The 25,865-nt window shown below is 42.7% G+C and overlaps 1 protein-coding gene across 2 annotated transcripts in view; it reads right to left on the bottom strand.

Moving 5' to 3' along the window:
* Nucleotides 1–7,133: 7,133 nt before the first annotated feature.
* The window catches only part of LAMP3 (lysosomal associated membrane protein 3), a 40,632-nt gene continuing 21,900 nt past the window's right edge, over nucleotides 7,134–25,865 (bottom strand). The window contains exons 4-6 of one of the 2 annotated variants that reach the window (XM_025376209.1): nucleotides 24,735–24,792; nucleotides 19,913–20,083; nucleotides 7,134–8,607 (exon numbers count right to left, since the gene is read on the bottom strand). In XM_025376209.1, coding sequence (XP_025231994.1) covers nucleotides 8,474–8,607; nucleotides 19,913–20,083; nucleotides 24,735–24,792 — 363 coding nt within the window. In that variant the 3' untranslated portion in view covers nucleotides 7,134–8,473. Of the gene's footprint in view, nucleotides 8,608–16,394; nucleotides 17,204–19,912; nucleotides 20,084–24,734; nucleotides 24,793–25,865 lie in introns of those variants that run through there. The other variant, XM_025376208.1, reaches the window with a different exon arrangement.

Raw genomic sequence — 25,865 nt, 5'->3', positions numbered from 1 at the left:
ATATATTTTAAAGGCAACACTGACAAGACTTGCTGATGGACTGTGTACAGAAGGTGAGGGAAAGAGAAGGATCAAGGATACCTGCAAAGTTTTTGAAATCAAAACTAGAGGCTTGCCTAGCACAGTGGCTCACACCTTTAATCCCAGCTACTTGGGGAATCAGGAAGATCTCTGGAGACCAGCAGCTGGAGACCAACCTGGGTAATATAGCAAGACCTCGTCTCTAATAAAATGAGGGGAAAAGTAGCCAGGCATGGTGGCAAGTGCATGTAATCCCCGCTACTCGGGAAGGCTGAGGCAGGAGGATCACTTGAGCCCAAAAATCCCGGCTTCAATGAACTATGATGGCACCACTGCATACCACTCCAGCCTGGGTGACAGAGAGAGGACTGTCTCTAAAAAACAAAGCAATAGATTAGGCGTGGGGAGTCATGACTGTAATCCCAGCACTTTGGGAGGTCGAGGTGGGCAGCCTGTTCGAGACCAGCCTGGCCAACATAGTGAAACCCCATCTCTACTAAAAATACAAAAAATTAGCCAGGCATTGTGGCACATGCCTGTAGTCCTAGCTACTCAGGAGGCTGAGGCAGGAGAATTGTTTGAACCCCGGAGACAGAGGTTGCAGCAAGCCAAGATATCACCACTGCACTCCAGCCTGGATGACAGAGCAAGACTCCATCTCAAAAAAAAAAAAAAAAAAAAAAATATATATATATATATATAAAACAAAGAAACAAAAAATCACAAGAGGCTTTGATATGGGAGGAAGGAGCTGATTTGAGGGTCAGGCGGGTGAAAGGTGGGGATTCATACTTTGTTTTCAGTTGGTTAGGTTTGAGATCTGTCTGCTCCACTTCCATGTGGGTCACGGAGGGAGAAGATTTTGGGAAAAAGTGGCTAAGGAGAGAATTAGGGGGAAAATCTATGTTTTGTTTCCCCCAAAGCATGTGTAGTTTTATGTGTCAACTTGACTAGGCTATTGCATGCAGTTATTTAATCAAACACTATTTGAGGTGTTGCTATGAAAATATTTTGTAGAAGCTGGGCGTGGTGGCTCACACCTGAAATCCCAGCACTTTGGGAGGCCGAGGTGTGCAGATCACCTGAGGTCAGGAGTTCAACACCACCCTGGCCAACAGGGCGAAACCCCATCTCTACTAAAAAACACAAAAATTAGCCAAGAGTGGTGGCATGCACCTGTAATCCCAGCTACTCAGGAGGCTGAGGCAGGAGAATTGCTTGAACTTGTGAGGCGGAGGTTGCAGTGAGCTGAGATTGTGCCACTGGACTCCAGCCTGGACAACAGAGCGAGACTCCATCTCAAATTATATATATATATGTTTTGTAGATGTGGTTAATATCCACAGTCGGTTGGCTTTAAGTAAAGGAGACGCTCCTTGATAAGGTGAATGGGCCTTGTCAAAAATAAGTGAAGGCCTTAGAGCAAAACCGGAGGGTTTACAGAGAAAAGGTGATTCTACCTCAAGACTGCAATATTAATTCCTGCTTGAGATTCCAGACCTAATCACACACGCGCGCGCGCACACACACACACACACACACACACACACACACACACACACGTCTCCTGTTGGTTCTGTTTCTCTGGAGAACCCTGAGTGCTACAGCCTATATTTAAGGAATCGGAGGAAAGCAGAAGAGCCAAGAAAGATGACAGCAGAGGAGGGCTGCGCAGTACGAAGTGGAGACTTTGGAGAGTGATGGATAAGAGTTTCAAGAAAATATTTATTTATTTATTTATTGAGACAGAGTCTTGCTCTGTCGCCCAGGCTGGAGTGCAGTGGCGCTATCTTGGCTCATTGCAACCTCTGTCTCCCAGGTTCACGGGATTCTCCTGCCTCAGCCTCCTGAGTAGCCAGGACTACAAGCGTGTGCCACCATGCCAGGCTAATTTTTGTATTTTCAGTAGAGACAGGGTTTCGCCATGTCGTCCAGGCTCGTCTCAAACTCCTGACCTCAAGTGATCTACCTGCCTAAGCCTCTCAAAGTGCCGAGATTATAGGTTGAGCCACCACACCCAGTTGAGTTTCAAGGAAATCTTAATAAACAGTTTCAAATCATAAGTCAAACAAGATGGAAAGTCTGATCTTAAAAAAATTCTGCATTCTGGCTAGGTGTGGTGTGGTTCACACCCGTGATCTCAGTGGTTTGGGAGGCCAAAGTGAATGAATTGCTTGAGGACAGGAATTTAAGACCAGCCTGGGCAACACAGCAAGACCCTGTCCCTACAGAAAGAAAGCTGGGTGTGGTGGGGCATGCCTGTAGTTCCAACTACTTGGGAGGTTGAGATGGGAGGATCACTTGAGCCCAAGAATTCAAGGTTACAGTAAGCCATAAGCACGCCTCTTTACTCCAGCCTGGGCAACAGGGCCACACCCCATCTTAAAACAAAATTCTGGATTCAAATATCTGCATATCATCTGGATATCTATTATTTACAACTCACCTATTTCTGGAAGAAAATTGGAGGTAATGTCTTTTTTTTTTTTTTTTTTTTTTTTTTGAGATGGAGTCTGGCTCTGTCACCTAGGCTGGAGTGCAGTGGCTCAATCTTGGCTCACTGCAACCTCCACCTCCCGAGTTCAAGTTATTCTCCCACCTCAGCCTTCCAAGCAGCTGAGATTATAGGTGCCCGCCACCATGCCTGGCTAATTTTTATATTTGTAGTAGAGACAGGGTCTCAACCATGTTGGCCAAGATGGTCTCGAACTCCTGACCTCAAATGATCCGCCATCCTCGGCCTCCCAAAGTGCTGGGGTTACAGGCGTGAGCCACTCTGCCCAGCCGGTAATGTCTTTTAAAACTGTCCAGTTAAAAGTGTCCATCCAGTAGCTAGTGAAGCTACAGAGGCATGTCAATATAAAACAAGCTTACTATCAGAGCTGTCTTAACAGGAAGTGTGGGTAGGGACTCCTGGCAGGTGCTGAGAATAGATGGAGGCCAGGAGATCCTGCTGCCTTGAAAGATTCCTCTTGCAAATCTTGTGCTCAGGCCTAAAACCTCATACATAAAGCTTTATGCCTTTGTTTTCGTTGTTGATGTTGTTTGAGACAGAGTCTCACTCTGTCACCCAGGCTGGAGTGCAGTGGCGCCATCTCAACTCACTGTAACCTCCGCCTCCTGGGTTCAAGTGATTCTCATGCCCCCCCGATCCCGAGTAGCTGGGACTACAGGCGCGTGTCACCATGCCCAGCCAATTTTCATATTTTTAGTAGAGATGGGGTTTTGCCATATTGGCCAGGCTGGTTTCGGACTCCTGGCCTCAAATGATCTGCCTGCGCTGCCTCCCAAAGTGCTGGGTTTCAGGTATGAGCCATTGCACCCAGCTGAAGCTTTATGCCTTTGGATTAAGGTAATGTCTTTTGACAAAATACATGTGGCTTTGGGAGAGATAAAAGACAACTCCACAATGGGTTACTAACACACGATAATGAGCCAGGAGTGGTGCTTCATGCTTGTAATCCCAGCACTTTGGGCGGCAGAGGTGAGTGGATCACTTGAGCCCAGAAATTTAGACCAACTGGGGCAACATAGCAAGACCCCATATCTATAGAAAAATAAAATAAAAATTAGTTGGGTGTGATAGCACACACCTATAGTCCTAGCTACCTTCGAGGCTGAAGTGGGAGGGTCACCAGAGCCTGGGAAGTTGAAGCTACAGTAAGCCAAGATCACATCACCATATTCCAGCGTGGGTGACAGAGGAAGACCCTGTCTCAAAAAAAAAAAAAAAAATGACTGGGTGCAGTGGCTCATGCTTGTAATCCCAGCACGCTGGGAGGCTGAGGAGGGCGGATCACGTGAGGTCAGGAGTTTGAAACTACCTTGGCCAATATGGAAAAACCCCATCTCCACAAAGAATACAAAATTAGCCGGGCATGGTGGTGCATGTGCAATCCCAGCTACTCGGGAGGCTGAGGCAGGAGAATTGCTTGAACCCAGGAGACAGAGGTTGCAGTGAGCCGAGACAGTGCCATTGCACTCCAGTCTGGGTGACAGAGCGAGACTCCGTTAAAAAAAAAATGGTATTGAGTGAGTGAATAAAATTGCGGGGATCAGCTGAAGTATGTTGGGGTGGGGTGGTGGGGCTGGTGGAGATATGAGGAAGTTAGAATACATGAGCACTTAAGAAGAAAGTTTGCCAGGACAGCATGAGGGAATATCTGGAAAGCAAAAGAGATTTTAGAATTTTGACAACAGAATTTATTTCACAAATTTATACATACTCAATCTTGGTTTTAATATAGAACTAGTTAAGTTAAAAACAAAATAAAACATCTTTTTTTTTTTTTTGAGACAGAGTCTCACTCTGTTGCCCAGGCTAGAGTGTAGTGCTGCCATCTTGGCTCACTGCAACCTCTGCCTTCCAGGTTCAAATGATTCTCCTGCCTCAGCCTTCCAAATAGCTGGGATTACAGGCGCCCGCCACCATGTCTGGCTAATTTTTATATTTTTAGTAGAGATGGAGTTTCACGATATTGGCCAGGCTGGTCTCAAACTCCTGACCTCAGGTGATCCAACGGCCTCAGCCTCCCAAAGTGCTGGGATTACAGGTGTAAGCCAGGGTGCCTAGCCTAAACATCTCTTCTTCATGCCTGCCAACACTTGACCAAAATTGGCACCTCTTGGAGGCACTAAGGTGGGGTGAAGGGACTTGTTGATGAGGGAGGGGTCGGAGTATTATAAAATGAAACTCTTTTTTCATTGGCAGAGATTCTTCTTCCATCCCTTTTTATTGTTTATACTTCTCTTACTTAGTGGGCAGAGGGAAACCTCACAGCAAATCATCCTAGAAAACCAAGTCCCGGGCCAGGAAGGAGTGGCTCATGTATTTGTGTCCTCAGACCTTCCTGGCCTTCAAGCTTAGAGCCCCAAACAGGAGTCCAGAGGAGGATCTAGGACCTTACAAAGCAAGAAAGTGTGAGAAGAACAAAGGTGGGGCAGATTGGGTAGGGGCTGGAGCCATCCTGGGTACTTGCTTTTAGGAAGGTGAAACCGTGACATCAGTGCTATAGACAAATGGGTCAACACCAGCCCCTGTGGTCGATGGACCTTCATCACCAGGGTTGGGAGGCTGTGCTCCTGAGGAGGTGCTACACCTGGGGTAGGTTTGGAAGCAGGCTGGAAAGGGCCTTGCTCTCATCGTCCCTTGTATATGTTCCTATTAATCCACTTCTCTTAGTATGTATACTGGAATTTATTTACCCAAGTTCTCTCCAAAAAGTAAACCACTAATTCCACAATGTGCACCTTGACGGTAGGCACCTGGGGTAGGCAGCACCCACAACGCCTCCAGGAGTTCCTCCCTTTCCTGGCGCTATGGTTTGCAGGTGTCCCCCAAACCATATGTTGGAAACTTAATGTACAATTCAAAAGTGTGATGGAAACTTAATCTATGATGCGACAGTGTTGAGGAGTGGAACTTTTCAGAGGCAATGAGATCATGACGGCTCTGCCCTCACGAATGGACTAATGCTATTATTACAAGTGTGGGTCCCTCTTGCTCTCTCTTCTGTGCCCTCGCATCATGTGATGCCTTAACCATCTTACAATGCAGCAAGAAGGCGCACATCAGATTCGGCCCTTCCATCTTGGACTTCCCAGCCTCCAGAACCATGACCAAATCAACTTCTATTGCTTGTAAGTTATCCCAAAATCTGTGGTATTCTGTGATAACAGCACAAAATGGACTAAGAAATCTGGTATTCAAGCCCTTGTGTAGTCCCCTTCCAAAGCGTACCAGGGATGTTCTATGTGAACCATAAAAAAACAGAGAAATGATAGTATGTTTCTTCTGTGATTAGGTTTTATTTTTTAGGTTTTAAAGGATATGACAGCTTTCATCTTGGTCAGTCTCTCTCTCTCTCTTTTTTTTTTTTTGAGACGGAGTCTTGCTCTGTCGCCTACGCTGGAGTGCAGTGGCACAATCTCGGCCCACTGCAACCTCCACCTCCCGGGTTCAAGCGATTCTTGTGCCTCAGGCTCCCCAGTAGCTGGGACTACAGGGGCGCACCACCATGCCCAGCTAATTTGTTTGTATTTTTAGTAGAGACAGAGTTTCACCATATTGGCCAGGCTGGTCTCAAACTCCTGACCTCGTGACCTGCCCGCCTTGGCCTCCCAAAGTGCTGGGATTACAAGCGTGAGCCACCGCGCCCGGCCCTCTCTCTCTCTTTCTCTCTGATCACTATAGGTAACTAATACAGGACTTCTTACTCATCTCAGCTCCTATAAGAGTATCTGACATTTAGCAAATTCTTAATCAATGGCGATGAAATGAATGAATGAACAAATGTGGCTACACTTAAGTAAACTAGCAATGCAGTCAGTCTAAGCTAAGAGTTGAGACATTTCATATGTAACTTTAATGTGGTTTATCTTCTCAGGAATTCCTACCAAGTGATAATGTGGCAATGGAGAATAGAATAAACTATAGAAAGATGATTTAACTTATTGATCTGAGCAAAAATCTAAGATGATTGTAAACAAAATTTTATACAGCACAAAAATGAATCATAAAAAATAAATGACATGCACAAATCTCCAAAGTAAGTTTTTATTACAAAAACTTTTAATACAATTCAATGTTTTATTAAGGTTAAAGTCAGGACCTTGACAACCTACTGAGTTGTAAGGAAACACATGAGGAAAGTCAACATGTCTCTAGGCTGACTTGAATTATTCCTTGACTAAAAATTCTAGCGTTATGTGGACTTTTCTGTTATCCTGACTTAACTCCTTTCTTTAACAGCAAAAAACAGCAGGAATAAAATTCTTGGCAGACTGCTCTACAGAATAAAGTGAACAACAGAAAATATAGATATGAAGTGCAGAAGCAGCAAGTTACCACAAGAGGGTGCTATACACTCAAGAAAGAATAGTTGGTTAGCGAAGTTTCTCTATTATCGGAAAAAATTAAAAATACTTTGAGAAGTTTATTCCATGCCTTCATCTTTACAGCCCAGCTAAACAATCCCACAAAAATGAGAAACTAATGTTTTACAAAGCTCCTCAGTCTCCTTCAAGAGAGTGGAGGATTTATTAAGGATAGGCTGTTTTGTTGTCTGCAAAGCTCTCCTTTCATCTACCCTAATGCCTCAAGATGCAAAGCTCTCCTTTCATCTACTCTAAAGTCTCAAGATGCTGGATAAAGCCGTTTCCCCATAAGGTGAGCATATGCTTGCAGGCAGGTGTGAGCCTTCAGGCAGAGTGTGCTGTCATTGTTTTTGTAGGCAACTTGGTGTATTGAGAAGACCAAAGACCTTGGTGTCAGACCAACATGAGTTCAAGCTCTGGCTCTGCCATCAGTCAGGCAGGTGACATTTAAGTGATTTAGTTCCCTTAAGTCTCAGTTTACTCATTCACCTATAAGTTGTGAGAATGAAATGAGATGTAGGTAAAGTGCTTAGCCTAGAGTCTGGCGCTTATGTTAACAATTAAGGGCCATTATTATTGTCTCTTATTTATTATTCAGTTCTATCATCTGTAGCCACCTAATTCTTAGTCTAGCAATTGTGGAGCAGGAGTCATCAAGACAAAAAATGTAATCTGATTTGTTCTTTTTGTTGGTTTTACTAAAAAAACCTTAGATCACCTGAGATATGTTGTTCTTTTTGATGATTAAAAAAAAAACATTTAAGGCCGGGCACAATGGCTCATGCCTATAGTCCTAGCACTTTGGGAGCTGAGGTGGGTGGATCACCTGAGGTCAGGAGTTCAAGACCAGCCTGGCCAACATGGTGAAACCCCATCTCTACTAAAAACACAAAAATTAGCCAGGCATGGTGGGGTGTGCCTGTAGTCCCAGCTACTTGGGAAGTTGAAGCAGGAGAATCACTTGAACCTGGGAGGCAGAGGTTCCCGTGAGCCAAGATTGCACCATTGTACTCCAGCGTGGGTGACAAGAGTGAAACTCCGTCTCAAAAAACAAAAACAAAAAATGTAAAGTGGAAAAAGAGAGATAAGTGCTACACCAGGAATATGCATGTTACATTAAACCATAAAACACAGATAGTAAAAGCACTGAAAGTCCATTTGATAAACAAAGCAAGGGCATTTGTTTTAAGATCAAGGGTAAAATAAAATCTTCAATGCAAACACAGGTAGTATTAGTTACAACTGACCCTTGGTTTATAATTTGAAGGCTTATTCTACTTTACATGTATTATGCTAATTCAACATACCTCAAATGTTGACTTTGAATGGTTAAAATATTCTAAAGGAAACTAGAAAATAAACAGCTTACTATATCTTTCATAAAATAAACAAAAAGTATTTAGAAATTGATATGCTGCCTGAACTTAAATCACACATGACTCACTTGGTTTGAGTAGAAGATGGTGGTTTACATTGTCTGAAGGACCCACACTCTAAGGGAACTTCCCAACATCCATCCTGGAAGTGATGAAATAATTCTCTAAATTCCATTATTTTCATTTCCCCTGGGCAACAATTAGATTCTCTGGTATCCAGATGATTGACACCTGAGGCGGATTTTATAGACACCTATACCCACAAGGCAGAGACCAACCACGATGGCCCCAATCACAGGAAGCACAATTGTGTAGTCAGACGAGCACTCATCCACTAAGAGAGAAAACAAATACAATACAGTGGGTAAGGTTTGGTGATGCAGTCCAGAAAGTAGGCTAGAGGGGAAAGAAGATGAGCTTTGGCATCAAACAAAGCTTGACTTTTAACTCCACCATTAACTAGCTTTGTGACCTTGGACAGGTAATTTACCTTTGCAATTTCCTAATTTATAAAGTCAGCAAATAATATGTAAGACTGTTAGAAGATTAAATAACCATATTTTCTCAGTAATTAACATTCAATAATCATAATCCTCATTTCCTGAACTGAGTAAGAAGTCACTCCAGGCAAACTGCCTGCTAAGTGGGATATGCTTACAAAAAAGAGACCAGCTGGGCGCGGTGGCTCACGCCTGCAATCCCAGCACTTTGGGAGGCTGAGGTGGGCAGATCACCTGAGGTCAGGAGTTCGAGACCAGCCTGACCAACTTGGAGAAACCCCATCTCTACTAAGAATACAAAATTAGCCGGGCACGTGACACATGTGTAATCCCAGCTACTCGGGAGGCTGAGGCAGGAGAATCGCTTGAACCCGGGAGGCAGAGGTTGTGGTGAGCCGAGATCACACCATTGCACTCCAGCCTGGGCAACAAGAGTGAAACTCCATCTCAAAAAAACAAAAACAAAAACAAAAAACAAAAACAAAACAAAGACCATTTGGTGACCAGTGACCAGATTACAGATGATCTCTTGAGAAACATGATTTTTATCCATTTTATAAAACAATTTTGTCACTCCTAAGGTTTTATTGTATTACTTTTAGCTAATATTAGAAAACAGACCAAATTATTTATGAGAGCTTAAAAGTGAGAGTTTACAAACTTATCAAAACTGTTTTTTCTTTATACCATTAGAAAGCGCTTACTCAATTCATCTAAATGTAATTGATTGAGTCAGAGACTAATAAATCTCAACTGAGGAAAGACGGAGGGGTCTGGGGAAAAGGGGGAAGTTGATAGAATAATGAAGAGACTGGGAGAAAAGGGCAAATAAATGAAGAACCATGTCTTAGTCATAGATAGCTAAAAAGATACATGTGTGAGGTCGTTGTATGAACCAACACTGAAATTATGTCCTGAACCAAGGATCGCCATCAACGCAATTCAGTGTACCTGATATCCAAGAATAAAAGGATCAGAAGAGGTCAGAGAAGACAGAGTGGCAATCAGAGATTCCAGGAAAAAGAAAATTGGACAGGAAAGAAACTGTGCTTGTAGTACACTACTTGGCTTGACAGCAGCCAATATTTATAAAACTATAATAATGCATGCCTTAATACCTTACCGATTTAACCAAAAATAGTTGTGTAACCACAAATCTTTATGTGCTATAGCAGGAAGTCTAAAATGGATCAATTAGGAACTATCATGATAAACCTTTTACTTTTTAGAGTTATGGAGATAGCAATCAGAAGAAATTGTTAAAATTAGTTAAATGTATTTTGTACTTTGGGGCAGGGAGGCAGGGCGACAGAGATATGTTGCTTTCCATGATAAGACCTTTTGGAGTACATGAAACTTTGTTACTTATATATGCTTCTCTTTTTTTGCAGCCTGGAACTCCTGAGTTCAAGCCATCCTCCCACCCTGTCCTCCTGAGTAGCTGGGACTAGGGGTGTGTGCCACCATGCCGGGTTAATTTTTTATTTTTTAGAGATGAGGTCTTGCTATGTGGCCCAGGCTGGTTTCAAACTCCTGGGCTCACACAGTCCTTGACTTCCCAAAGTGCTGGGATTACAGGCGTAAACCACCATGCCTGGCCTATATTTCTTAAATAAAAAAAGAACTTTGACAAGTTTTAAGGAATTAAAATGAGTGGGAAAAAATGCAAAAAGTTAAAACAAAAGGTAAAGCACACAACTGTTGACCCAATAATTCCATCTCTAGGAAATTATCCCAAAGATATATTCGCACAACTATGCAAAGATATATTACAGCACTGCTCATTTTATGAGAGACAATTTAAATATACGTAAAAACTAAAATAGTGTTCAGACAATAGAAAATAATATGGCCATTAAAAAGAACGTGGCAGGTCTCCGCGTTCTATAACAGAAGTTCCCTAAGATCCGTGAAGCATCGTGTGAACCCAAACCCATGTGCTGGTGGGTCCGGTGTGCAAAGATACACCAAAAACTGGGAGGAGGACTGGGAGGGAAGTGGAGGGCAACTTTTACTGTCTATACAGTTTTGTTAAATGATTAAATTATTTAACATTGTTTAAACATTTCTAAAATGCAAAAGAGTACACAAAGAAAAGTAGTGACTGATCCAATCACCACATTTCTTCTATTTGAATCAATCACTATAAACCTTTTTGGGCATGTGGTTCCTCTGTGAATATGTGTGTGTGTGTGTGTGTGTGCGCGCGCGCGTGCACGCACACATGTGCAAACTCACGTGCGTGCTTAAAGCAAAATCACTCTATTTTAAATAGTCTATGCTCATTATAAATAACTAAAATAGTAGAGAAAATCACAAACAAAAAAGTGAAACCAACTACCCCAGGGCCATCCACCCAGAAATGTCATTGCTAACATGGAGAAACATTATTTCAGGCATCTTTCTTTAGAACTACAAGGATAGATAGGTTAGAAAAATAAATAGAAATACTTTTATTAAGATAGGATCATACAAGTACTATTTTATTACATTTGTTAATTTCAATTTTACTTGCACTTAATAGAAGAAAAAAACTTAAACTAAAGGAATTATCACACACCAATGTCATGGGAAATATTGGTTCATAAGGGGCCCCTTTAAAGTTGTAGAAAGAGATTCTGAAGTATGCATTAAACAATTATAAAAGGCATTAAGAGGTTATAAAGTAAATTGGACTTGTGCTTGCTAAACCTTATTTCCGGTTTAAACATTATCTATTGATACTGTTTTGAACGACTAGCACTAACAGATTCCCTTGCATCTCCCCTCTCTTCAACTCCAAAAAAAAATTTTTTTTTGAGACACGGTCTTGCTCTGTTGCCCAGGCTGGGGTGCAGTGGTATAATCATAGCTCACTGAAGCCTCAAACTCCTGAGGTCAGCCATCCTCCCACCTCAACTTCTCACGTAACTAGTAGTACAGGCAAATGCCACCCCACTCAGCAACTTTTTAAATTTTTTGGAGAGATGGGGTCTTACTATGTTGCCTAGGCTGGTCTTGAACTCCTGGCCTCAAGTGATCCTTCAACCTCAGCCTCCCAAAATTTCAGTCGTGAGACACTGTGCCCAGACAACTCCAAATTTTGAATAGTTATGTTACTGTTTTTAACATTGTCTAGGTTTTTTTGTTTCGTTTTGTTTTTTTTTTACAAAGTTAACTGATTTTATTGTGAAATTCTCACAGACAGAAAATTAAATCAAATATTTATTCTGTCCATTTCATTTTACAATAACCTTATCACTTATTTTTGTACCATGCATTTCAATTGCCTGCTAAGTAAAAAATGTTTTAAAAACTATTAATTTTTGAAGTTTTTAGCTTAAACTTTATCATCAAGAAGCCCACAATAAAATACGTTGCCAGCAGCCACCCACCAAGCCCCTGTGTGAAGAATGTTTTGGTTGCTATTTCAACTTAAGGAAACAATCTTTGACCTTGATCCATTGTATAGGTTTATAACACTTCAATTCTATTTGATAACTATCATCCCTGTAATCTTTAAAAATGTGTTCTGACTGGCTGGGCGTGGGCTCATGCTTGTAATCCCAGCACTTTGGGAGGCCGAGGTGGGCAGATCATGAGGTCAGGAAATCGAGACCATTCTGGCTAACATGGTGAAACCCCGTCTCTACTAAAAATACGAAATAAATAAATAAATAAATAACCGGGCGTGGTGGCGGGCGCCTGTAGTCCCAGCTACTCGGGAGGCTGAGGCAGGAGAATGGCGTGAACCCGGGAGGCGGAGCTTGCAGTGAGCCGAGATTGTGCCACTGCACTCCAGCCTGGGCGACAGAGCAAGACTCTGTCTCAAAAAAAAGAAAAAAAAAAAAAAAGTGTTCTGACTATTTAACACATTCATATGATTTAAAAATAATACAAGATGCTGTGCATTGAGAAGTTTCACTTCCACCCTTGCCCCTTTTTCTTAGTTCTTCCTGTCCCCATTAGATAATTATTTTCCTTAGTTCTTGTTTATATTTCTGATGTTTCTTTGTGCAGATAGGACAATAATGAATATACTATTATGCACTATACTTTTTTGATATAATATATTTTGGAACTCTTTCCTTAAACATACATAGCATCCTCATTCTTCTTGTAGCTGTTTAAGGATTCCATTGTGGGATGAATCAGTTTTAAAATCTGGCCCCTACTGATGGACCCTTGGCTTGTTTTCATTTTTTTGCTATTACAAATAATGTTGTAATGAATAACCATGTACAAATATCATTTCATATATGGGAAAGTGTGTTTGTATTCCCAGACCCATAATTGTTTAGTACATTTTATATGTAAATGGATCCACTATTCACCAGCATCAGTCTTTTTTTTCCATTTATTTTATTTGTTGATTTAGAGACAGGGTCTCACTCTGTCACCCAGGCTGGAGTGCAGTGGCGATCGCAGCTCACCGCAGCCTGGACCTCCCAGGCTCGAGTCATCCTCCAATCTCAGCCTTCCAAGTAGTTTGGGACTACAGTCATGCACCACCATGCCCGGCTAATTTTTGTATTTTTTGTAGAGATGGGGTTTTGCTATGTTGCCTAGGCTGGTCTTAAACTCCTTGGCTCAAGCAATCCTCCTGCCTCAGTCTCCCAAAGAGTTGGGATTACAGGTATGAGCTGCTACACCAGGCCTACTGTGACTTTTCTATTCCTAAAGGCTGCTTATTTCCTTGTTTATATTGCGACTCATTTCCTCTCTCAGTGAATTTCATTGTCAAGCAATATTTTTTAGAAGGGCTTACTTGTGCTGTATCCTTTGAATTATTTCATAGTTAAGAATATCTGCCTGGTGACAGAGCAAGACTGTCTCAAAACAAACAAACAAACAAAAGAATATCTGCCTATTGTCTTTATACTTGATATTTTTGGGTCATACTTTTTTGTCTTAGATGATTGTAGAAATTATTTGCTGGTTTTAAATGTTGTTGTGAAGAAATTGGAGGTCAACTTTAACTTTCCTGTTTACAGGTGATTTTATTTTATTTTCCATAAAGGCCTAAAGACTTCTTTATGTTTGAAGTTTTATAGCTTGTTCCTGATATGTCCCGGTGTTAAACTTTTGGTATCAATTCTTTTTTGGGACATGCTCTTTTAATCCCAACTTCAATGATTTATCTCAAGGAAATGTCCTTAAATCTTCAAATATATTGTCATTCTATTTTTGAGGTCTCTATGTCAGAGTAGCTTGTATATCTAGTAGCTTCCCTGTAATGCTTTAATCATAAGGTTTATCTGTATTACCTGTAATGATCTCAGTCATTCTCTCTATGAAAATAATATAATTTCCTCCCTATTTATTCTGCCTCTTACTGTTTCTATACATTATGTAGTGTATTGCTTTGACATTCCTCTTGTTTTCTTACTCTTTCATTTTAACATCTTATCTTTAAACTCTGATTATCTGGAATTCACATTAAGTGATTCTCAGCATCAAGCAATTGTCAGGAATTTCTTTCTGTTCCTTGAATTTTGTTTTCTTTGTATTTTACTATTTTCATTTCTAACTTTCTGTTATGGACTTAATTGTCTCCCCTCCCTTCCCCCAAATTTACATGGTGAAGTCCTAACTTCCAGGAGCACAGAACATGTATTAGGACACAGGGTGTCTCAAGAAGTCAATAAGTGAAAATGAGGTCAATAGGGTGGGCCTCTATCCAATATGAATGGTATCCTTACACAAAGAGGACACATGGATACAGACAGGTACAGAAGGAAGACCACATGAAGACACAGGCCATCTACAGCCAAGGAGAGAAGTTTCAGAAAAACCAATGCTGTGGACACCTTGACCTTGAATTTCTAGCCTCCAGAACTGTGGGAATACACATTTCTGTTATTTAAGGCATCCAGACTGTAGTATGTTCCTAAGATAGTCTTAGCAAACTAATACACCCTCACTCCTTTTCTTAATTTAATTTCATACTATTCTGATTTTGCTGCAGTATTTTGGCACAGTGACCATGCAGTTGGTTTTCATTTTGTTTATGCTTGAGCATGTCAGTCCAAATACTCCATTTCCTATGATGCCATTTGGGTGAATTACGGTCTTTCTTTCCATGGCATCTGACTTCAGTTGATGTTTCCCTTTGGGCTAGATATTTGGATTCTATTCTCTTTTTTGTAGCATGGAAACTAGCTGCAGCCTGGAGCGATCCTCGGCCCTGAGGTTGCTTCCCCAGTTCGCCGCCACCAGTCCCTACCTTTACTCTTCCCAGTCTTCCTGGGAGCCATTTTCACTATCCTAGGTTAGAAAAGGAAGAAGATAAAGCAACCCACTCTTTTTTTTTTCCTCCAGATTTAGTAACGGAGGAGTTCACAGAATTTTTTTTCCCTCTCATCACAGGCTTCTTAGGGTGGATGTGTGTGTGGTTAGGAGGGGAGGCAGATGAGGAGCCCATCTCCGCTGCCCCCTCTCCTCTCCACCTGGAAAGTGGGCAGGACTGTGAGTAAATCACACATCCAAGCATTTATTTACTGGCCAGTCCAATGACACCTTTGCTTTTTGTGTTACCAGAATGCCAATTCAAATTAATTCTACGAATAACTGGTACTGGGGTGGGGGGGAATAGATAGCAGGAGTCCAAGCAGTGGCCATCATCCAAAAGAACTCCCTGAAGAAGGTAGGAAGGAAAATTAAATTTAAGTGAATGGTCATATCCCTCTACACTTGATTTTAAATTCTGCTTCTGATTCATCTGTGAGGGGAGGGATTTCCACATGCTAGAAGGTAAATCTTACATTAATCATTCTGCAGAAGGGTGAGTGGCCGGTGAATAAACACCTTGTCCTCTGCCCTACAGAACTTTCGAGTGCCCTTAACACTGGACACAGGGGAGCCTGGAGCAGGAGACAGTTTAAAGGAGGAGGTGGAAGGAGATCGCAGCTCTCCAAAGCCAAGCTCTTGCTGTTAAGCCTGAGTCACTTGGGGGAACTCCTGGGTCCTCATATCAGATTGTCATCAACGTCTCCTGTTTTAAGAGGGAAACAGACATTTCCTGACACTCTGGATGTCTTCAGGGGCTCTTAGCACTCTTTTGAAGCTGCGGTGTTCCCTCGCCCACAGCCCCACTTCTAAGAAAACAAGGAGAGCAAAAATGCCTCCTGGGGAGTCAGTACATTTCCCAAATAAGCAGTAGTTTTAGAGTTGTCAAATTTCATAAATGTCATGTTAAAAATAATGAATGGCACCTCTGGAAAATTTGGAAAAACAAGAAAACTTCCAGTCAGTAGAATCAATTAAGAACATTCCTCTCCCCTTTCTCTGAATCAATTAAGAACATTCCTCTCCCTTTTCTCTGAACCCCAATCAATGTAATAGGAAACCATGAATAACATCCTAAGCCATATTTTAATAGCATTTTTCCTCAGATATCAACCGTCCGCCATCAGGAATGTACTGCTTTCGGTGAATGTTTGCATAAAAGGGAAGTGAGTGATCCTGCAGGCGGGTCTACCTCTTCCTGCTTGCCATTCCGGATTGTTTCCCTGCTCTGCCTCCCTCCTCTCCTGCAATGGTCCAAATGGACCCATTTACAAGAATAAAACAGCATCAAAGAAAAGCCGACAAACCAGGAAAAAAGTAGCTAAGAAGGCAGACAACACATGAAGCTGAAGGAACGGAAGAGCTAATATTTATTGAGCTCCTCCTTTTTTGCCATGATCTTTGATATGTGCTTTAAATTAAAAAAGTGAAATAGGCAGTTACCTAATTTTTTAAACAGATAATACATTACCATAGAGTAGGATATGCTTTTTAAAAAAATAATAGTATACTAAGATCATCTATAATTTAAGTAAACCAAATGTTGGTAAAATCCAGGAGTTTAAAATCATTTTGTAACCAATTTTGAAATGCATTGATTTTTTTTAAAGTAATGTTTTTGAAAACTGAAAATCAGGACTCTTGAAAATGTCTAAGAAAAATCAGTCAATTTGCAAATGTCTTCGCCACGATTCTCCCTCCAGGTTTTTGCTTCCTCCCTTCTCACAAGCACCCCGCTCATGTCTCTGCCTATTGCCCCTAATTCCGGAAGCCAGCACTGGTATATTCAGGTGTGGCAGAGGGTGTCAAGCACACCTGGCATGGCCTCCCCAAGGCAACAGGAGGAAGTGGGGAGGTGCCGTTTCCTAGCCCTGGGGTAGCCCTTTGGTGGGAAGTTAGGTTTCCTAATCAGCTCAGGAGGGTGCAACAGGCAACGAGACAGGTCAATCCTTTCACTTCAGGCTGAATATGAGGCCGGAATTCCCAAGACCTTAACCTTGCACGTTTTGAAGAAAGTGGGGCTTTACATGCGTTCATATCCTCTACTGGGCCTCTTTCTGGCCACCAGACATGCGGTTAGCAAAATGACAAGCAGTCCTGTGATACTCAGGCCCATGGCCACAGGGATTTCTCTCCTGTTTCTGTCACTGAAGCATTCATCCGCTGTAATTGAAGTCAGAGTAACAAGTGTTACAGACTGGCCACAAATGCTGGGAAGTGGCACTGCCACATCTGCCTCAGCTTTGGAGAGAAGGAGACTGAGGGAGAGATGGAGCTGCCGGGGCTCAGACCACAGTGGGTGAAAATGAGAGGGAAAGGGATCTTTCCTTCTCAGATCCTCTCAGAGCCACAGTGGCTCTGACATGTGTAGCACTGGTAATTAGTTAGGGAGCTTATTAAATTGCAGATCTCCAGACACATGCCCAGGAAATTATAATTCAGTGGTCTGAGCTGGGGCCGGTGGGATTCTGATGCTGCTTCCAGGCAGATCCAGCTTTGAGAAAATATGCTAGTTTGGCCTAGAGGGTTGTGATCAGAGTTATGTCTTGATTCTCAACTTAGAGTAATTCCCGGAGCCATATTGTCCAACTCTAGTAAGAGTTTGAGACAGAGTCCCACTGTGTCACCCAGGCCAGAATGCAGTGACACAATCTCGGCTCACTGCAACCTCTGCCTCCTGGTTTCAAGTGATTCTCATCCCTCAGCCTCCCGAGTAGCTGGGATTACAGGCATATGCCACCATGCCGGGCTAATTTTTTGTATATTTAGTAGAGATGGGGTTTTGCTATGTTGTCCAGGCTGGTCTCAAAGTCCTGGCCTCAAGTGATCTGCCTGCCTTGACCTCCCAAAGTACTGGGATTACAGGAGTCAGCCAACACACCTGGCCCTAACTCTGTGTTTCTTAAAGGGGCTGCTCAGATAGCTTGGGGCTGCTAAAACAGCATAATAAACAGCCAAAGGAAAGGACAGCAAAAACCCTAAAACTCAATAAACAAAAAACAATGTATGCAGGCTCCAGGATTTTAGGGAGGAGGGGATTTTAGGAGTCAGGAGTCTACTGTTTGGGATGACCATTATCTTTTACAAGTCTCAGCTTTCACACTTGCTGGATTCCTCTCCAGTTCTTCAAGCCCCTGTTTAAAAATCGCCCATCAGTCAAGACTTCTTTAGTCCACCCTCTCATCAGCAATGCTGTCAATCACAGCTTCCTCTGGGCTCCCATAACCCTCTGCACATGTATCTTTTAAACACCATATGGTATGGTAACCTGCTCCTCTTTTCCCCCTTCTCTTACTCTCTGCTAGAAAATCCTATTTACAGAATGACATGCCTCTTCGCATTTGAGCATCTTTAGTGAAATCTAAAGTGCAAACACTAGGAAGACGGCGTTGAGTTGACAGGGTGACAGCGGGAGAACAAGGGGAACATTTTGGAAGTGGAATTGTTAGGGCTTTGTGACTATTTGTATGAGAGGCTGCTGGAGGGAGAGGAGTTAAGGAGAACTCTGAAGTCTGTTGTTTGGAAAACTATCCAATTAATGATGGTTTTAAGAAAAAAAAATGTAAAGACAAGAGAGCTTTTCTATGCATCCCTGTGAACACTGCTAATAGGAGGCCAGGCACGTCCTGCTGAAAGGTTTTATTTCCCACCTCTGCCACTAAGAGGTTTCCCAGACCTGATCACTTCCTGCTTCACAGAGCTTCTGAAGGGGAAGAAGAGCAAGTGTGTACCTTTTTTTTAGGATCACACGATTACAGAAGTTTTTCAAACCTTCATAATGATTGTAAAAGAAAGAAATAGTTTTCCAACACTAGAAGTTTTGAGAGTGGATGACAAATGGGGGCAACCCCTACTGGCAAATTTTCATATGACTGTGGGACTCCGACAAAGCCTACAGAAACCAGGGGACCCAAGGCAAGCAACGCCCAGTCCTTCCTCTGCCAAATGCCTCCCACTGAGTACCTGCGGAGAAGTTTTCTGCTACACGCATCTGCCATTTCATGATGGAACCCAAAGCAAAATCAGATTCATATTGTAGACATTTAAAAGATGGCTAAACTTCTAGCTAAATCTATTTTTGATAACTGGGAAGGTCTGAGCACATTTTTTAGTTATTATGAGAGGGATGTTTTAGAAATTGAGTACATGACCCTCCTGGGCATATGTAGAAATCCTCGTAACACTGTTTTCCTGGGAGGGAGAAGAGGGTTTTTCTGGAAAGTCACCCTGGTCGGCTCCTGGCCCTGGCCCAGGGATCTGTTTTCCTCCAGGGCAGTCATCAGGCAAGCTCTGCCTGTGATGGTCAGAACTCAAAGCAGAATTTAGAGGGAAACTAAAACCAACTCTCAGGAAACACTGTTGGGTGCAACAGCTTGCAATTGAGATGAGGGGTTCCAACAGCTTGTAATTGAGAAGAGGGGGTTTCCTTCTATCTTGAATTGCTCCATTTTGCTCTTTTCCCTCTGCAGGTGGGAAAGAAACTATCCTCAAATCTTGATTTTAGACATTACTGATACTGAGGATCTTTAAAGTGTTCTCCAAACATATCTGAATTTACACCCACCAGGACATAAAGGGAAGTCGCAGGTAGTATTTTCTGTTTTGATTGAGCGCATGAGTGTTTAAATGAATGAGAATGTGTGAGAGTCTAAGAGAATGTAATCTGCTGTGGGACAGCTGTGACTGGGTGGGTGCAGGTGCCTGATTCTGAGGTGGCCAGAGGAGCCTGGCCCTGTGAGCTGCGTGGAATCATACTGTCCCAGGAAGCTCATGACATGCTGGCTCCTTGGACATCTGCAGACAGAAAACCATTTGGATCTACCCTGGGGACTCTAAAGTGTATGTTTGCAACCCAATCCATCTTTAACTTACCATTTCCAAAGTGGTCATCTTCAAAATCAAAGGCTTGAAGTTGGACATTGGTTGTTTTCAGCTGCAGGTGGGCTGACAGCTGGAGGCTCTGTTCACTCACGCACTTGAAGGAATGCCCGACCGCTGCCTGGAACATCACCACTGCATGCTTCATTCCTTGGTAAATTGTCTCTGAAAAGGTGACATATAGATTTCTTAAGAGTCCTGACAGGCATCCACCGAGCTCCAGCTGTGGCTGGGCTGCCCATGTGCAGCTAAATGGACTTCCTTCCGAGTGGCTCTCTGGGGGTTCTGCCACCTTCTCCCCATGAAAAAACACCCTGGTGCGGTTTGGAGACTTTTTCAGCTGCTCTGTTTGGGGTATAAGGGAGACACCTCACATAAACTGGAATGCGCAAACACTGAAATGAGAACTTTTGAGAATGTGTTCTTTGGTTATTTTAAATCACTGGGGACAGAGTGGGTGGGAACTAGTCAGTACTTGGGGGCTACAGAGAGGTGCCTCCAAAATTTTAGAGGTAAGAGAAGATTGCTTTCTGAAACTTAGAAAGTCACAGAACCCTTAATGAATCAGTGAAGGGACACACAGTCAGCAAATGGAGCACTTGCCTATCGCCAGGCTGAATGTATTAGACGAGCAGGGTCAAGAACTCATTAAGGCTCGGGCACAGTGGCTCTTGCCTGTAATCCCAGCACTTTGGGAGGCCGAGGCGGGCGGATCACCTAAGGTCAGGAGTTCAAGACCAGCCTGACCAACATGGAGAAACCCCATCTCTACTAAGACTACAAAATTAGCCAGGCGTGGTGGCACATGCCTGTAATCCCAGCTACTTGGGAGGCTGAGGCAGGAGAATCGCTTGAACCCAGGAGGTGGAGGTTGTGGTGAGCCGAGATTGTGCCATCGCACTCCAGCCTGGGCAACAAGAGTGAAATTTCATCTCAAAAAAAAAAAAAAAAGAACTCATTAGGAGGAGTTGTTGCATCCATCCACAGAAACAGAGAGAAGGGAGAGGCCCATCTCTTCCCATCTGAGGGCCGTCTGGGTAGAGAAACCTGCTCAAGGACTGGCCCTGTCTTATGACAGGTATACCCTGCCCAAGGAAGTGGAGGCTTCAAGGCAGATGAAGTCAAACATTTTAATTATTGAGGCCAGGCACGGTGGTACGTGCCTGTGGTCCCAAGTACTTGGGAGGCTGAGGTGGGAGGATCATCTGAGCCCAGGAGTTCAAGGTTGCAATGACCTATGATTACGCCACTGCACTCCAGCCTGGGACACAGAGCAAGACTGTCTCTAAAATAAATAAATAAATAAATAGGCTGGGCATGGTGGTTCATGCCTGTAATTCCAGCATTTTGGGAGGCTGAGCTGGGCAGATCACTTGAGGTCTGGAGTTTGAAACCAGCCTGGCCAACATGGTGAAACACTGTCTCTACTAAAAATACAAAAATTAGCCAGGCGTGGAAGTGGGTGCATGTAATCCCAGCTACTCAGGGAGGCTGAGGCAGGAGAATTGCTTGAACCCGAAAGGTGGAGGTTACAGTAAGGTGAGATCGTGCCACTGCACTCCAGCCTGGGCAACGGAGCAAGACTCTGTCTCAAAAATAAATAGATAATAATAATAAAAGAAAAATAATTAATCATACAATGAACTCCATTTTCTCTAATTCCATGCTTACTAAGCACCCTTCTGACTGCACTATAGCTTCTTGAATGGTAGAAATTTCACTGGTCAGAGGACCCAACTGTCTGGTCCGCTTAGTCGTTACAGTAAGGAATAGTCCCAGGATGAATTAACAAGGTGGCATTAATGCCAGTGTCTGTACATGCAAATGCCCTAGACAACATACTGAATTATCTGTGTACACGACCGTATCATGTGTTATATCCTGGGATAGTCTGCTACTACCATCCCCACTAACATTACAACTGTCACTACTGTAATTACAACTGATTACTATTCTTAATACCCCCATTAACATGAAAATCATCATTACTGTGACTCCTTAAGCTCCTGCTCAGCCATTAGGATCAGGACCTAGAATTGATTTTCCCACACCCTCAGCTCTAAATTAATTTTTGATCAGTCTTTCACTTCCCCTGCCTTTTTTTTTTTTTTTTTTTTTTTGAGACGGAGTCTCACTCTGTTGCCCAGGCTGGAGTGCAGTGGTGCGATCTTGGCTCACTGCGACCTCTGCCTTCTAGGTTCAAGCAATTCTTCTGCCTCAAACTCCTGAGTAGCTGGGATTACAGGTGATCGCCATCACGCCCGGCTAATTTTTTTTGTTTTTCTAGTAGAGATGGGATTTAGCCATGTTGGCCAGGCTGGTCTTGAACCCTGACCTCAGGTGATCTGCCTGCCTCAGCCTCCCAAAGTGCTAGTATTACAGGCATGAACCCCTGCACCCAGCCTCCCTTGCCTCTTAAGAGATTGCTACTTTATTGCTGGCTAAAATCTGGTCCATACCTAGTGATAACATTAGCTAACTGATGTTAGCACTCACAATATTTATTCTCTATCCTAAATGAGACAGGTCTAAGTGAATTAACATATACGAAAATGAGTTGTCAACTATGCTATCTTACTTACATTTAACAATCATTGGCAAATCTCCCTGAACATATCAATACAATGTAGCTGATATTTTAAGTAGATATTACTCCACATTTTCAATTCTTGGCAAGTTTCTTCAGCATAAATTCCTTAACTGGTAAAATAATGTTTAAGCTAGTCAAAGGATAGAGCTTTGAAAAGGAGAAAACAGACATGAAAACTCTTAGTACAGTACCTGGCACAGGGGGATACAAGAAAATAAAAGTTATTTAACTTTGCAGGGAAACATTTGAGGCCTCTGAGAGACATCTAGTGTGAGCGGGAGCTTTGCTTCTCTGGAAGTGAACACTGTAGGAGTTCTCTGAATTTACCCCACTAGAGTCATTATCCATATAGCAACCAAAGTGAACCTTTATAAATGTAAATCTGAGGTATCATTTTCCTCTCTCCCCTAGACACCCTGGTGGCATCCTTTCACACTTTAGAATAGAGTCCAAAGTCCTGACCCTTGCCTTGCCCACTGGCCCTACATGCTCTGGCCTGGTTGTCTGTCCCTTGACCACATTTGCTGCTTGTTCTCTCTCCAGGCACACTGGCACCCTGCAGGTCCTTGAACACACTAGCCAGCTCACCCTTTAGGGCCTGTGCGTCTGTTCTTCTGGCCATCTGGAAAGAGCTTCCCTAGGCCCGGATATCCCCAAAGAGGTGAATCTCTCTTCTCAAACTTCACCTCTTCAAAGGGCCTTTCTCCCCTGAGGGCTTCCCTAAAGTATAAGGGATAGACCCACCTAAAATAGCTTTCAATTCCTCTCCACTCCTCCTGCTTGTGTTTGTTCATAGAATTTATCACTACTGGGCCGGGTGCAGTGGCTCACGCCTGTAATCCCAGCACTCTGGGAGGCCGAGGTGCATGGATCACCTGAGGTCAGGTGCTTGAAACCAGCCTGGCCAACGTGGAGAAACCCCGTCTTTACTAAAAATACAAAAATTAGCCAGGTGTGGTGGCAGGTGCCTGTAATCCCAGCTACTGAGGAGCCTGAAGCAGGAGAATCGCTTGAACCTGGGAGGCAGAGATTGCAGTGAGCCGAGACCAAGCCACTGCACTCCAGCCTGGGCAACAGAGCGAGACTGTCTCAAAAAAAAAAAAAGAAATTATCACTACTTAACAGAGCACAGGAGTCCCCCTTATCCTTGGGGGATACATCCCAAGACCCCCAGTGTACCAGTGTATGCCTGAAGCCATGGATAATACTGAACTCTAGATATACTATGTTTTTTCCTGCATACACATATATACCTGTGATGAAGTTTAATGTATAAATTGGTCACAGTAAGATATTAAAAATAATAACTAATGATAACATAGAAAAATTGTCACACTATAACAAAAGTGATATGCGTGTGATCTCTCTCAGAAACTCTAACCGTACTGTACGCACCTGTTTTTGCACCAACCATGAAAGGTGAAACCGTGAATAAGTGGGGGGGTTACTGTATTATCATTTAATGTGTTGTTGCCCTCTTCCTCTTCTAGAATGTAAACTCCATGAGGGTAAGATCTATTAGTCTGAAATATTATGGATCCGCAATGCCTAATACAGGGCTTAGCACCTAGCAGTCACTAACTACATTTTAGTAGAGTGAATGTATGATTCCCAGAGTATAGAATCAGCTGCACTATCAACAGCAGATCTGTCAAAAAGCCACTAAACTCTTTATCGTTGCCAATCATGATCTCTGACATCATACTAGTCTAGCCTCATTTACGAGCAGATGGGCAAATTACAGCACACAGAGGCATAGTAAAGTCCCCCAAAATCACATTTCTGGCTGCTTTCTTAGCCTGTTCCTTAAAAGCAGCATTGGCCGGGTGCAGTGTCTCACACCTGTAATCCCAGCACTGTGTGGGACCGAGGTGGATGAATCGCCTGAGGTCAGGAGTTCAAGACCAGTCTCGGCAATGTGGTGAAATCCCATCTCTACTAAAAATACAAAAATTACTGGGTGTGGTAGCACACATCTGTAATCCCAGCTACTTAGGAGGCTGAGACAGGATAATGGCTTGAACCCAGGAGACAGAGGTTGTAGTGAGCCAAGATTGTGCCACTACACTCCAGCCTGAGAAACAGAGCAAGACTCTATCTCAAAAAAAAAAAAAAAAAAAAAAAAAAAAAAGCAGCATCAAACATGAGCAGATTCAATAGCATGAAAGGTGAGCTAACCAGAAACAGTGTCATGGCTGGTAGAACGGGCATTCTGTAATTACTAACCTGGATCCGAGACAGTCAAACAGGCTCCCACTTCACTGATATAATATGATCCTTCATCCTGTAAAACAGCAGGGTGTTAACCTTTGGTTCATCTCTATTCATATGTTTACAATCTTGGTTTATAACCTTTGTTTAGGATTCCAGCTATTAAATCTCTATAGATATAAGGGCTGGGGAGTTACTTGGTACTGGGTCATAATTGTGTATAAAAATTCCAAAAAAGTAAACATACCACAAATAAATAATAACTAACAGTTTTCCCCTGGCCCCAAATTTCCCTACTGCATACTAGTTGCTAGGGCCTGATATTCAAATTCCACCAGGATAATCTGAGTCCCTTGGTTGGGCCAAATTTCTCCCTGTTACAATGCAAGTCCATCAGGAAGGTGGAGGAGCAGGAGCGTATAGTAAGCTTTTACTAGCAATTAATATCTAAGGGTAGGAATTCTTATCCTGAGACCATGCATCCTTTCCTTTTATTTTTAAGACCATCCATCTGGTTTAGAAGGCTCATCCTTAAGGATACCATGGGAGGACCTCCTGGGGTCCATAAACCCTCTGGGAAAAACAATGTATACAAAATGGTGTCTACATGTTCCTACATAGGGTGTCAATGGCTTTACACAGCTTAATGGGTCTATGTCTTCAAAATGGCTAAATGGGGCCACTGGGAGGGATTATGGGAAGAAATGCTTTACCCTGAGATTCCTGGGTATCCTCTAGAAGAGAACCCCAAGTGGTTGTATTTAAACACAAAGCAGTACCCCCACATTTCATCTAGGAATTATCTTTCCAGAAAAACAAAAACAAACTACAAAACAGCCCTATAAAAACGAAGGGCATGAAACCTTCTAGGGAACTGAATTGGGGTGTAGAAGGGTAAGTTGAAAAGGGAGTTTCCATTTTTTAATTGAGGTGATCCACAGTGTTCTCAGTTTTAAACATTCCTTAGAAAACCATCTATAAGTAAGAGGTGTGAAAATGGCAGAGCAACCCAAATCAGAACATGAAATTGAATTACTTTTAGAGGTTTCAAATATAGTCATTAGAGAAACTTAACAATACTAATCTTGACCACATTATAGTTCATTTGTGTATTGTAAGTGGATAAAATGTTGATTCATTACACAA

Source organism: Theropithecus gelada, chromosome 2, assembly GCF_003255815.1.
Source record: "Theropithecus gelada isolate Dixy chromosome 2, Tgel_1.0, whole genome shotgun sequence".
NCBI classification, from domain to species: Eukaryota; Metazoa; Chordata; class Mammalia; order Primates; family Cercopithecidae; genus Theropithecus; species Theropithecus gelada.
This window is presented reverse-complemented; position numbering and strand designations above follow the sequence as displayed.